The 15,364-nt window shown below is 38.1% G+C and overlaps 1 protein-coding gene across 10 annotated transcripts in view; it reads right to left on the bottom strand.

The window, feature by feature from the left end:
• bin1b (bridging integrator 1b) overlaps positions 1–15,364 on the bottom strand; it is a 36,685-nt gene that overhangs the window by 16,286 nt on the left and 5,035 nt on the right. For 5 of the 10 annotated variants that reach the window (XM_079841067.1, XM_079841069.1, XM_079841071.1 and 2 more), the window contains 7 exons: positions 6,935–7,015; positions 6,743–6,797; positions 4,650–4,744; positions 3,391–3,426; positions 3,083–3,178; positions 559–666; positions 278–370 (listed from right to left, as the gene is read on the bottom strand). In XM_079841067.1, the coding sequence (XP_079697193.1) occupies positions 278–370; positions 559–666; positions 3,083–3,178; positions 3,391–3,426; positions 4,650–4,744; positions 6,743–6,797; positions 6,935–7,015 (564 nt within the window). The remainder of the gene's footprint in view (positions 1–277; positions 371–558; positions 667–3,082; positions 3,179–3,390; positions 3,427–4,649; positions 4,745–6,742; positions 6,798–6,934; positions 7,016–15,364) is intronic. The other 5 variants (XM_079841075.1, XM_079841073.1, XM_079841076.1 and 2 more) reach the window with 1 other exon arrangement.

Here is a 15,364-nt window from a genome sequence, read left to right as displayed (position 1 = left end):
ATAGGGGCACTTTGATAATAGTTCACAATATTACTTTTTTAACGTATTTTTGATCAAATAAATTCAGCCTTGGGGAGAATCAGAGACATAAAACAAATCTTACCGACCTCAATCTTTTGAACTATTCTTTGAAACAAATAGAATTTTTAAGTCATAGCTAAAACTATACAGTAAATACACAGATGCTACATAAAGATGCCATGCTGTGAGTGGGTGTGGACTGTGAGCAGGTGGGTGGAGTTAGGCGGGTTTACAGGCTGAGTGACAGATGAGTCACCTGGTTTCTTGAGAGGTTAGTTTGAGCAAATTGATGTGCTGTGATTATTCCCTGAGCCCAGCCGGGAGCAGCTTTCTCCACCAGAGTCAGAGGCTAGACATGCAGCAAAGAGAGAGGCAGACAAAAGCTTGTGCAAACACACACATAAGCATATAAACTGACTGCAACACATGAATTACTCAGTTACAGCATTAAGTTGGTTAGTTAACAAGGTTTGTGGACAAAAAGCCAGACAGTACAGTATTAGCATACATTAACAAGCTGGATCGAGCATCTGATACCTTGGCAATTTTGGCCTCATCCTTTTTCTTGCCTTTCTGTATAGAAGCAAAATGATGTCTGGCACTGTCAAAGTCTACCAGCTTCCTGTCACGCTTAGCAATGCGAGTCTGCAGAGGGAGCCAAAGAGTCACAACAAAGACCATTTAACAGCAGTAACTACTATACATGAGAGGAGCTGTTGAAAAAACAGCATATGCTGGTTAGATATGTTTTGAAACATAGCAGCTGGTTTGAGCTGGTTTATGCTGGTCATTAGTTGGTCCAGAGCTGGAGCTAGTTTCTTAGGACCCGCACTTGACCAGCTGCCATGCTTCAAAACATACCTAACCAGCATATTCTGTTTTTTCAATAGGGTAGTGCACAATTTTCACAATTTGTGGTGATTGGTTGCCATTGTGTTGCTATAAGGTTGCCAAAGTGTTGTGAATGTTGCCAAGTGTTGGCAAGGGTTTTCTGGGTGGTTTCTATGTGGTGCACCTGCAAGTCAGGAATATATTCTGGTGTCTATATATGGACGGGTCCCTACTTTAGTGTAAATCTATGAGATTTTATCCAGGCAAAAATCATAAATCAGATCACTTAGAAAAGCAATAGTGCTTCTTAACAAGTCTCAACAATTCATGTAGCACAAACAAGTTCCACACCAAATTTTAATACATATGGTTAGGGGTTCAAATTCCTTAAGCTAAGTATAAGCAATAGTAAAAGTGAGGTTTACATGACCACTTATTAAAGGGATAGTTGATAGTTGAAAGGGAATGAAAATTCTGTCATCATTTACTCACCCTCAAGTTGTTCCAAACCTGTATGAATGTATTTCTTCTGCTGAACACAAAGATACACTATATTGCCAAAGGTTTTGGGACGCCTGCCTTTACATGCACATGAACTTTAATGACATCCCATTCTTAATCCGTAGGGTTTAATATGAATTTGGCCCACCCTTTGCTGTTATAACAGCTTCAACTCTTCTGAAGAGGCTTTCCACAAGGTTTAGGAGTTTTTTTCTAGAAGTGCATTTGTGAGGTCAGGCACTGATGTTGGACAAGAAGGCCTGGCTTGCAGTCGCCGCTCTAATAATATTTTTATTTTGTTAAGGCTGTGTGGGTGGAAGAGGTTGAGAGATGGGGAGCGATAAATGAGTTGGGTGGATAAACCAAAGGTGGATGACTGATTCTGTGGTAAATGCAACGTGATTTAAATTTTGAGATATCACGTGGGCGAGGAGGCCGTGCTGTGAGCCGGTTAAAAACCACAGAAGCAGACAGCCAATATGGGGAAGTCCCAAAGTTGAGTATTCCCTCCGGTGCGAGGAAGACCCGTTTAGATCTGCTCTGATGGGTAAAACATCTAGAGAACGCTCTCAAGTTAGGCCAAGAAGATCTGTCTGTAAGAGTACTGTCTAAACGCACAGTTACCTGACAAATATTTTTAAAGTAAACCTGACTCCATTTTCTTCCACCACAGATAGGGGTTTTCATCTTTATTTTTTATTTATTTTCATTCCTATTACAACTGTTTTAAATCACTTACGAATATTTTTATTTCATTTCTGTGTACAGCACTTTGAATTGCCACTGTGTATGAAATGTGCTATACAAATAAACTTGCCTTGCCTTGCCTTGCCTTGCCAAATTCATTCAAAAGGTGTTCTATAGGGTTGAGGTCAGGCATTGCCAGACAGAGAAGAGAACACGTCTCCACTGCTCTAGAGTCCAGTGGCGACGCCCAACCCCTGACAAACAACTCCACACCATAATCCCCCTCCACCAAACTTTACACTTGGCACAATGCAGTCAGGCAAGTACCGTTCTCCTGGCAACTACCAAACCCAGACTCGTCCATCGGATTGCCGGACAGAGAAGCGTGATCTGTCACTCAAGAGAACACGTCGCCACTGCTCTAGAGTCCAGTGGCGGCGTGCTTTACACCCCTGCATCCGACGCTTTGCATTGCACTTGGTAATGTAAGACTTGGATGCAGCTGCTCGGACATGGAAACCCATTCCATGAAGCTCTCTACGCACTATTCTTGAGCTGATCTGAAGGCCACATGAAGTTTGGAGGTCTGTAGCTATTGACTCTGCTGAAAGTTGCCGACTTCTGCGCACTGTGCACCTCAGCACCTCTTGATTTTATACACCTGTGGCCATGGAAGTGATCGTAACACCGGAATTCAATGATTTAGAGGGGTTTCCCAATACTTTTGGCAATATAGTGAATTTTGAAGAATATGGGTAACCAAACAGTTGATGGGCCCCATTGACTTCCATAGTATTTTTCCCCCATACTATGGAAGTCAATGGGGCCCATCAAATGTTTGGTTACCCATATTCTTCAAAATATCTTTGTGTTCAGCAGAAGAAAGAAATTCATACAGCTTTGGAGCAACTTGAGGGTGAGTAATCATCATCATCAAATCTTTTATTCAGGACACACATGGTCCAAAAAACACAAACATAAATAGTAAATGATGACAGAATTCATTTTTGGGGGAACTATGCCTTTAAAAGCAAAAACGAACCTTTATGTCTGGAAATTGAGCCAAGTATGTATCCATGGAAATGAGGGCATTCTCCGTAAGCTTTTCGTGGAAATTTTGCCACAGGAGGTCAGTGTCCTGTAAAACAGATGTGATCAGACACGCACACCAAAACATATACTCTCAAACTTTCACTCTCACACACTGACAAACCACAGGTGACAAAAGACTAAATGTGTAAGAGCAGATCTATTCTAATATAAAGTTCACTACAGTAGCACTACTTTAGCATCACCAGCACCAGCTAGACCTACAGTCTGGGCTCTAGAGATGTCATCGGTCATGTTTACCTCTAGATTATTATCCATTTCTTTCTCAATCATCTCCTTTACTCATGGAGAGATGGGAAAGTGGAAAACGAAAAAAAAAACAGAAAATAGAAAGAAATTGCAGAATGAGTCAACAGAGTTTGAAACACCAGTGTAGACAGATTTTCCAATTGCATACAGTCCTAAGTTGTGGCTCCAACTGACTCCATGACTGTGTAAGCTATGTTTCAGTTATGTTTCTTTTTACTAATATGATAAATAAAAATACACACAAATGAGATCATTGTTAAAAGTACGTGGATAGCATAGGTCAAGGAATGTGGTCTTGGTAGAACTGAAAGTTTGGGTTTGGTAAGACTTTTGTAAGAAATTTCTTGTGCTCACCAAATCTTTTTTAACATTATAAATGTATTTATTGTCTGTTTGATCAATTGACTCGTACTGATCCCAAACTTTTGAATGGTAGTGTATATTCAAATCTCTGACTATTGATGGCAGATTTTGGTATCTTAGGACATCTGAGCAAAGTATGAGACATTTTTGAGAAACATCCAAGGTTGATCATTAAATTTAATCTATAGTCTAATTTTTCAATAACATTTTTCTCTGGGTTGGTATCTAGTTTGTGACATTCTTCTGAAATTCTACAAGAGACACATTTGATTTCAGGAGACACATGTGAGAACCAGGAACCTTAAAGGGATATATCACTTAAAGATGAAAATTATCCCATAATTTACTCACTCTCAAGCCATCTTAGGTGCATATGAATTTCTACTTTCAGCCGAACCCAATCAGAGTTATATTAAAACATATCCTGGCTTTATAATGGGAGTGGATGGTACCTTGTTTTTTTTTGAAGCCCAAAAAAAGCACATCCATTCATCATAAAAGTAATCCAGGGGGTTAATAAAGGCCTTCTGAAGCGAAGCGTTTTTGTAAGAAAAAGAAAATATCCATATTTATAACTTTATAAACTATAATCACTGGCTTGCGGTAATGGCCGTACACAAGTCTAGTTCCGGCGGAAGAGTGGAACTCTATATAAAGTTAGAAAAAAGGATATTTTAAGTCATATACACCTAGGATGGCTTGAGGGTGAGTAAATTATGGGATCGTTTTCCTTTTTGGGTGAACTATCCCTTTAAAGAGAAGCAACTGACATATTAAAGAGATGTCCTTTGTGGTTTTTCTCTACTATGGGATTTTTCACATCGAAAACACTAATGTCACACAATCCAGACAGAGTGTTTGGCTCTGCCAGTGACATGCTTACACACCTCTGCGATGGAGTCCACTTCCTCTTTGCCAAACCACTCGGGGTCGTACATTTCTGCCAGACAGTCATGCAGACGCTTTGAACACTCGTGCATGGCTGCGGAAACAAACAGGGGGTCAGCTAAGAGACAGACATTGGCACGTTCATACAGATGATGGCAAATGCTCAATCACCCAACACGCATGCAGTCTCTTTCCCTTTGTGTCTTTCAGAGAAGCGAGCGCTTTTGTGGTCACATGGCAGGAAGCTGAGGGGACAGTGTTCTGCATTAGGATAGTGCAGTTATAGTCGGCTGTACACGGAAGAAGCCTGTCTGCTTACTTGACATTTATTTTAATGCACTACCATTCACAGATGCTTAAAGTAAAAGTATGACAACAACATGTCTTAAGAAGCCATTCTTAAAATCAAGATTTAAAGGGACAGGACATAATTTATGTCTTCTGTCATAATTTACTCACCCCCATGTTGTGTGCATTTATCTCTTTTTTTGACACAGAATATTTTAAAGATGGTTGGGGTCTATTCACTTTCTTTGTTAGGACAAAAACAATTCACAGACATTTTTTTAATATCTTCTTTTGCGTTCCACAAAAGAAAAAAAAATCATATACATATTTAGAACCACATGAGGTTGACTAAATGATAACAGATTTACATTTTTAGATGAACTATCCCTTTAAGAAGAAACCAATATGGCCAGACCTGAAAATACTTTCCACATGTTTATAACCCAGAAAGAATTTGTGACACCCTTATCTCTGTTACACATGGAGGCAGGTATAGCTATAGATTCAGGGCTGAGTTTGTTCAGAAACAATGAGCTGTTTTGTTTTAAGATAATCTCACGAATACAAAGAAGCAAGATTGAGTGAGTGCACATTAAGTTCTACTTTTGCCAAATGACAATATGAACAGATGTTTCTTTAAGTTTTTGCACTTGATTGTATTAGGTTAACTTCCCTAAATTATATCATGTTTCATTAGTGTAATCAAGCAACCAATAAACCCAGATCTATTTCTGATAGCCACCATAAGGCATAGTTCACCTAAAAAAACATAATTCTGTCATCATTTATTAAGCCATATGTCGTTCCAAAACTGTATGACTTTCTTTCTAATGTGGAACATAAAAGCTGATATTTTGATCTGGCTCAGTATGTTTTTGTTCAAACAATGGAAGTCAATGGTCACCAAAACTTTTTGGTTACCAGCATTCTTCGCAATATCTTCTTTTATGTTCCACAGAAGAAAGAAAGTCAAACCTGTTTGGAACAACATTTGGGGTGAACTATCCCTTAAAAAGGCAAAATAGCAAATTAGTGCTATTTGCACTTCCCTAAGTGCAAATAGCGATATATACTATTTAAACCATGTGTAAATATTCTATTTACACTAATTGAAAATATCAGATTTTCTTAGCGATAGATGCTATTTTCACTAAGTAAAAATAGTGATATATTTTATTTACACCATGTAAAAGTATCAGTTCTTTGCAATATGTGTAAATAGTAATTAGATGCTATTTATACTTTATTTTGGCAGATACATACTATTTGCACCTCAGTATTGTTGTACATTAACAGGATGCAATAATAACAGCGTGTAAATGATTATATTTATTACAATTATTAAATGGACGCCATCTTAATGGGAAACTAAAAGTCCTCCCTAGACCTACCCCTAACCCTACCCAATAAATGCTTTTATTATTATTAAACATTTTGTTAGGCTCTTTATTTCCAACATTTTCTTCATTTTTATTGAAAGTAAATGCCTTTCCGATGTGATATGTGATGGGTAAAGGGAGAAGAGCGAGCTCGGCAAAAGGCGGATTCGAACCCGGGTCGATCGTGTCAAGACCTAGTTCCATGATCCTTACGCTCTACTGACTACACCACTGAAGACATTGAAACATGCATGTCATTGTTTAATATTGTGTTGCACAACCAGGCATTGTTGGGCGGAGTGGGTGTAAATAGTACTTGCCAACAAGGCACGCTATTTGCACTTGGTGTGAATAGACACTCCGTTAAAATGATTCTTGTTAACTTTCATCAAAACATATACAAATACACACAATGAGAGTCTTACTTTTAACTGCCACCATATAAGCTTTCAAGTCTTTCTGCAGTTTGGTGCCATCAGCCTGTGGTTAGAGATCAGAGAGAGATGAAATCATCACTAGATATTTAAGAACTACGAAAAGGGTCAGAGGTCAAATGTCAATGGAAGCAGTATATTAAGCAGGGGGGGTCAGAGAGGGTGAAGGGTTAAGGATCTTACCAGCTGCTTGTTAAAGTTGACCACTCCCTCCTCAAAGGCTGTGTCTTTCGTTTCATCCGCTTTACCCAACTTTTGCATTACCTACCAGAGAACAACACAAAACAGTCAACATCATTCACATGCTAACATACTAACACAAATCATTACGCAACTTCTGAATTACATGTGTGCAGGCCAGCCTGTGGGTTTGTGGGGCCCAAGGCGAGAATATGAAAATATCATATCCTAAAAACCTAAAAAATCATAATCAACATACCGTCAATGTGAAATTTCCTTCATTATATATTCACCCTCATATGGTTCCAAATATGTATGATTTTCTTTCTTATGTGGAACACAAAAGAAGATATTTTGGAAAATGTGAAAATATCTCTCTATATAAAACAACTGCAAACATGGCAAGAAGTTTCTTTCTTTGTAAGTGAAAGTACTAGATATGTCCTAAACAGGCAACATGACAAAGCACAAGCAATGAACGATATCTGTTCCAAATTTCTGTCAGGCTAATGAACTTGTGTATTTTGATTATTATTATTAGCATTATTACATGTAATTATTTATTATTATACAGGTGGCAGGTTAAACAATATATTGTAACCATGAAAAAATATATATTGGCATGACTGTTGTGGCTTATTAATAACCACTTCAATAGCTGTCAGATATTTTGCACAACATTTATCTACTTCACTATTTTTTTTAATGCATGTTTAGTTTGACATGCAGTCTTTGGAGTGTAGATGCATATGTGCGTCTTATAAGGGCCGCAAGAAATAGGGTCTCAGATCCCTGCCACCACACATTCTACACAAATAGTACTTTCAGTATCGGTTCCATGTTCTTCTTCCCCATCAAGAATGCTGACATACAGTAACGGTTCATAAGAAAAGAAACTTAATCAATAAGGCTTACAACAATGTGTGCCCATGAGTGTGTCATTTACTGAACTTTCCTGCGCAAAGTGCGCATGCACGCATACACACACCCACTCACCAGAAGTTCAAAGCAAAATCTTCTTTTATTCCATAGGATGTTTCCATTATATAAGACGTAACTATTTCCTAACAGATGTAATTATGAACATTTCCTGTAGTTTATATTGCCCTACTTCCTGCCCACCATGTTTGAGGTAGTGCTTGTATCCGGTTCTATTTATTCAGAGGTCATTTCCTTTTCCTTCTGCTCCCCCATATCATCTCCTAGCAGCATATTAAACATGCCATGCCATTTGTGACCCATAGAGATTGGTCTCCGTCAGCCTGACATGGGCAACAGAATAGCACATCCTGTGACGTGTACTTCATAATGCCAAAGGGATTCAAGATGAAAGGATGAAATTTAGGGAATCCATGAATGGCATTGTTTTCCAGTAAGGGCAAAGGGGTCCTATTTCTTTAGTGTGTAATGTTGCGGTTTGATCATGAAAAAGGTCTGCAAAATTACAAAGCACACTCCAAAGGGAGTTATTCTCCATATCAGTGCACACTGTTTCTCTCTGAAACGCCTACATTTTAGTCTGGAGTTTTCATCACACATTACAATATTCATCATTTAAATAATTCCTGCTCAAGAAATGCGCTTAAAAAATAGGCAGAGGCCTTGTTTTAGTAGTGTGTTGAAACTTGTGGTTATGTTACGGGTTGTGACATTTCCCACACACGCTTGAAGCTACTGACCAATCACAACACACTGGTTCAGCCGACCAATCAGAGCACATTGTGCTTTTCGGAAGGAGGGGCTTCATCGAGACAGGAAATAAACAGAGCGTTAATGACAGACTGAGAATAGAGGTGCTGCAATACTGTAAAATATGTGGGAAAAAAATAAGGGTTTTTTACATTCAAGCATGAAAACCTATTCTAGTGGAATCCAAATAAAAAATCAATACTTTAAAAAAAATTAATTATAATAGTTCCACTTTATTATTCCAAATGTCAAAAAAAAAAAAAAAGTAAATAAATACATAAAAATAGGGACCCACTTTATATTAGGTGGCCTTAACTACTGTTCTAACATTTTAATTAATCATTTGATACAATGCACTTATTGTGTACATACATGTTTTTACATTGTACTTACATTTTAAAAAATACCTGCATGTAATTACATCTGTAATTAATTTCTGTAGTTATTTTGTAATTACACTGTTGACACTTCCCTTACACCTAACCCTACCCTTAAACTTACCCATACCACCACACCTGTCCCTAACTTTACCCGTATCCCACCTCAATATCAGCAAAAGTGCTTTGCAATACAATATGAACACAGTTAGTACACTGTAAAAAAAAATTGGGGGGGGGGGGGGGGGGGGGGGGTTCGGGAATTGTGCAAATTGATCATTACATATTGGCCCAATAAATGACTTCCAAAAAATTATCGCCATGCTAAAAGATGCATTGTACTAATCATAGCTTAAGGTCTTCACTCAAAATTAAAATTGTATATTCAACGAACATATTTAATTGTGCTCAGTCAATCTATGAAGTCGAAGTTAAAAATCCATGTTGGCTGAACAAGTCCTACGCGGGAGCGGCAGCGCGAGCGGAGCCGAACCAGCAGGTGCTGAAGACCGAAACAGACATTCCCAAGAGAATAGAGAGATATTCATCTCACAAAGACGTTGGTGAGTATTTAGCACTGAAATTATTCTCCAGAGTTTTGCTTTATGACCCGGTATGAAGTTTAAAAGACATTTTGTAGAATCACGAGTTCATGCATTCATTGGTTTCAGGCGTGTGTTCTCGTTTACCTCGTTTATTCTAATGGTGGCCAATAGTTTTATTTTCCTCATGTCTTATATGTCTAAAACAATAGGTAATAAGTAAATTAAGTCATTTGTGTGATATGTGTGCCATGCATGCGACCCGGTCCTGTTAGATTGCATTTGGAGTCGGCCTCTTTCAGGGCTTGAGTTATTGCCTTTTAATATCAAACTCGTCAAGCTCGTGATTTTCTTATTCATCCATTCATTCGTCTCATCCTCATTATATAAGTACCTTCTGTTCTGTCATTTGCCAGATGTAATGCAGATGTGATGAACTCAGTTTTTATTTTTATTTGCAGGTTTTTAGCCTATGCAGTGCCGCGTTTCCTTTACCACATTAAGACATCCTGTTATGCAGAAGACTTCTTGAATGTATTCAGAGTTTTTCCTTATTGAAAATAAGGTATTTTCACCAAATATCCTGTGTTGGAATTTACTTGTTAATAAAGTAATGTGATAAAATGTCAACCCTGTTGTCGGTGTTCTGTATTTTGCTTAATATATTTAGGCTATGTTTTTAGTCATGTTTGTCTTTTGGGCAGTGAGAAATAAACAATTGTGACTACAATTTAAAACATTTAATTGGACCAATCTCACAGTTTCACTGTAAAACATTTCTCCAATTCAAAATTTTCTAGTGAGCGATCACATCTAAATTTTTTAGTTGGCCAAATTGAATTTCTGTGAATAAAATTGTATCAATTCACAGAAATTCAATTTGGCCAACTGAAAAATTTAGATGTGATCGGTCACTAGACATTTTTAAATTGGAGAGGCCTGACATTTTTTACAGTGTTGGTAAATTACGTTTTTCCATTGGCTCAATATATTATTTCTAATTGAGCCCATGTTAACAGACTGTTGCCACAATGGATAAAATTCAGTTGACAGAAATTAAATTTGGCCTATTGAAAAATTTAGATGTGATCGGTCACTAGAAAATTTTGAATTAGAGAGGCCTTAAATTTTTTACAGTGTACACGAACATCGAGGCACCCCCAACCGAACACCATGGGCCATATTTTAACGGTCTGAGCACATGGTCTGAAGCACATGGCGCAGGTGTCCGCTAGTTTTGCTAGTTTAACGACGGAAAAAAAGCAGTCGGCACACCAGGTGCATGGTCCAAAAGCATTGTACCTAGTCTCTTAATGGGTCAAGGGTGTGGTTTGGGAGTAACGTGCAAAAAAACAATCAGAGTTTATTCTCCCATTCCCTTTAAAAGCCAGTTGTGCTTGCACCATGGCGGATTCGCTATTTACATGGCAAAATTTGCGAGCGGAAAGACTGAACGCTTCTCCAGAGAGGAATCCTTTGTTTGTGTGCTGCTGCTCATCCCTGTGTGTGTAATAAGCAGAGTGTATGCGTGTTGCACACCCGCCTATAGGCGCATATTACTAGCGCGCCCTTTAAATAAGAAAAAATACTGTGCTATTGACTTTAGATCAGGTTTTTGTTGGTCAATGGCGCCTCAAAATAGCCGTTTTCAGTTGCCTCAAAATAGCATTGCGCCAACAATGCACCTGAACACACCACACAAAATGGGAAGTAACGTAACACCCTAATGTATAACTGATAAGAAGAAACTAAGAATAAACAGAGTAAGGGAAAGAAAGTCTTTTACCACTAAAATTATAATTTGTTTGTTAATATTTCCCTAAACAGTTTGGGATGGGACTATCTGTCTGACCAGTGGAAAACAGAATGTTCCCTTCTCTATAACTAAAAAGTTCCTAGAGCAACATCTTTTATAGAAAAGAAATTGGAAACTTGTAATAAATAAATTTCAGCTACAACTGAAATAGGAAAATACTGTAAATCTCCAGAAGAGCAAAGGAATTCAATAAAGCTTGGGGGGAAATCACAGTAACCTCTAATCTATATTAATAAAGGCCATGTCAGCTGTGCTCTTCTTGAAGAATGTATGAATGTGTATTACTGTGCAGGGAGTGTTTGAAAGCTGATCCTCAATGCATTGCAGCAGGACCCCTCCCTCGAGCCCCCGACATCTTAAAATACAGTGGCCTGGATCTGTGTCATGATGACCTGTGCTCCCTGTGCAGTAGAGGAGATCTGGGATGAAGGCATTCTCTCTGACTCAGAGGTCTTCCAGGAACACTGGATATGACTGTACACCCAGACTAGGCTAGTGGTCGAACAACATGGATTTTTCTATGGCTGACGACAGATATGATAAAATAATACAGAATTTCTAAGATGAAAGAACATTTATTTGTGCTTACTAATTATTCACGATTTACTTTAAATTCTCTGAAAATAGAGTGATATCCATTGATCAGCCAAGCAGGCACAGTTATCAATTTCAAAAAGGATTGTCCAATTAATCAGGCTGGCTAGTATATCAGTTATTTGGTCTGTGTTAATTAGTTTTTAAGGCTAAATACACTCCCGGTCAAACGAATCAGTAAGATTTTGTAATGTTTTTGAAAGTCTCGTATTCACCAAGGCCGCATTTATTTGATAAAAAATGCAATAAAACAAAACCATTGTGAAAAATTATGTAAATGTGTTGGCAAAGTAGCCTGAAAAGCCAGACCCCCATTAGCAGGGCTCAATCCGAGGGGCGGGATTAACAGTTGTCTTTTAAATTCCCTCTGCACGCAATAGGATAGCGCTACAACCAACCAGAGCAACCAAGAAGGTGAAGCGGAGCTAGTTGATAGATTAAACTTTTGCCGTATCCGGTCGGCAAAACTCGGAACACATCTTCCTTTCTTAAGAATGACTTCAGTGTCGTTCTTAGTTTTTTTCTCAAAGAAAAGCTTAACTCCAAGTCTTCCAGAGTCGCGGCCAAAGCCAATTCGAAAGACTGCTGTTCGCCAGCTTCTTTGTTTACAAGTAGCATGCGGAACCGCCACAACTCTGCCGTCATTATGCTAAGCCCGCCCACCGACACTAAACACGATGTGATTGGCCTGACTAGAGTTTGGTTTTTCCAGCTCGCAAGCCAACGGAGAGTTGCTAGCAAATTATTGCTGCAAATTATATTTGCTGACGCTAGGGTGCATCTAGATTTCTAGGCTAATGGCAAAGCTGAATCTTCTCCAGTCTTCAGTAGCTATGTTTCCATCCATCTATTTTTATGCGCATTCTGGGATATCGCAAAAGTAAAAAAAAAATTATCTGATAAGAAAACGTGCATAAACTATGATGGAAACACATTTATAGAATAATTTCCTTGATGCACATCAAAAAATTAATGTGACTTTGCGCATAGGGACGGCATAACTGGACTAATCTTTATGCAGATCTTTTTGCAAACCTGCTGTTTCAGCCATTCTGAAATGCCTGAGTCTGTCATCAAAGTGGTATGGTATAATTTACCTTCCAGAACTGTCTTACATGACTGCGTTCCCAAACAGCAGGCATCCGCCTCTGAAAGCAAGATAACATGACCGTGTTTATTGCATTTTGTCTGTGCGCTCCGAGGTGCAAGTAATTTATTATATACGAAAATGATACAGTGGATTCTTCTACTTTTCTTAGGGATATTTAGCTCCAGTTTATCAGGAAGTGACAATTTTGTTCTCTTCGGCTCATTGGATGGAAACGGTGCTTCATTCTTTAAATGTTTTATGCAAAGTAATTAGGTAACTTTTTTAATAAAACTTTTTGTGATGCTGGTTGAAGCTCTTTTCACATCATGATAGCAATGAATAATAGATGTGGCCTAAATATTAAAACATGTACATACATCTTCTGTGGAAGTCTCAAGACTAAAACATTTTAGTCCAATAATTGCATTCGGTCCAAATAACCGTAATTACGAGATGGCAACTTGTGACGTTTTACCCGGAGCTGTTCACGTCCTCAGACTTGCATTTATGGAGTTTCTATGTTAACACTATCAATGCCGAAATGAATCTGCAGCAGTCAGGTGGTACAAGTCAGAGCTCTGTAAGTTGTTTATGTTCATTTTTATTATTATAATGTTATGCGCTTTGAGACATGAGGTAATTTAAAGGCATCTCTCATGTCGCTTTGCAGACTCTGCTGTGTGCATTCATGTTTTTTGGCTTTGGAGATGCTCTGAAGGGAGGGTGGTCTCATGCTTTCAAAGATAACTTCCTAATGCTAGCCACTCCGAAATGACCTACCCTACCTTTAAATCCACAACTTTGGATGGGAACGTCACATGATCCTCCAAAAATCATTCTAATGTGCTGATTTGGTGCTCAACAAGCATTTTCTTTTTTTTTTAATAATTTCTTATATTAATCAGTGTTGAAAACAGTAGTACTGCTTAATACTCATTTGATTATAATGGATGCTAGGCACTGGCAGCTGATTATACACAAAATAAGCTGTTTGTCTTGCATTACTTCATCCCAACGCAGTAATGATGGGAAGATCGGATCATATTACTGACTTGAAGTTAAAGGGTTAGTTCACCCAAAAATTTTATTTTTTAACATTAATTACTCACCCTCATGTCGTTCCCAACCAACAAGAGCTTTGTTCATCTTCAAAACACAAATTAAGATATTTTTGATGAAATCTGAGAGCTTTCTGACCCCACATAGACAGTAACACAACACCACTTTAAAGGCCCAGAAAGGTAGTAAAGACATTGTTAAAATAGTCCATGTGACTCCAGTGGTTCAACCTTAATGTTATGAAGCGACGAGAATACTTTTTGTGGGCAAAAAACAAACAAAAATAACGACTTTATTCAACAATCTCCTCTCTTCCGTGTCACCCTCCTTTGTGTTTCACGTAAGCACCACAACACATGCATGTGGTGCTCAGCCAATAGTGAGCCGGCGTTCTGCCATACAACCCGGAAGTGCTGCACTGTGTGAGTAGCATAAGAGGGAAGAGAAGACATTGTTGAATAAAGTCGTTATTTTTGTTTGTTTCTTTGCGCATGAAAAGTATTCTCGTTCCTTCATAACATTAAGGTTCAACCACTGTAGTCACATGGACTATTTTAAAGGGATAGTTCACCCAAAAATGAAAATTCTGTCATCATTTACTCACCCTCATGTTGTTCCAAGCCTGAATGAGTTTCTTTGTTCTTCTGAAAACAAAAGAAGATATTTTGAAGAATGTTTGTAACCAAGCAGAAAGAGCAACCATTGACTACCATAGTAGGGGAAAATACTATGGTAGTCAATGGTTGCTCTACCTGCTTGGTTAGAAACAGGTTTGGAAGAAGTTGAGGGTGAGTAAATGATGACAGAATTTTAATTGTTGGGTAAACTATCCCTTTAACGATGTCTTTACTACCTTTCTGGACCTTGAAAGTGGCTGTTGTGTTGTTCTGTCTGTGTGGGGTCAGAAAGGTCTAGGATTCATTTATGATATCATTTGTGTTCCGAAGATGAACAAAGGTCTTACGGGTTTGGAACAACATAAGGATGAGTAACTAATGACAGAAATTTCATTTTTGGGTGAACTAACACTTTAAAATGTTTTATTTTCAATAGTCAAATTCCTCAAAAACATCCACATACACATTCTTTGATAGTATACCGAATTAGAAAATAATTATAATGGAGCCAAAGATAAATTATGAGAAACAAATGATTTGTTCACTGTATATGCTTTCATTGTATTAGAGCAGCGGAAACATTTTTCACATCGTCTCCTTTTGTATTTCACAGACAAAGGAAAGCCATGTGAGTTTTGAATGACACGAG

Source organism: Gobio gobio (genome assembly GCF_949357685.1).
Source record: "Gobio gobio genome assembly, chromosome: 17".
Taxonomy (NCBI): Eukaryota; Metazoa; Chordata; class Actinopteri; order Cypriniformes; family Gobionidae; genus Gobio; species Gobio gobio.
This window is presented reverse-complemented; position numbering and strand designations above follow the sequence as displayed.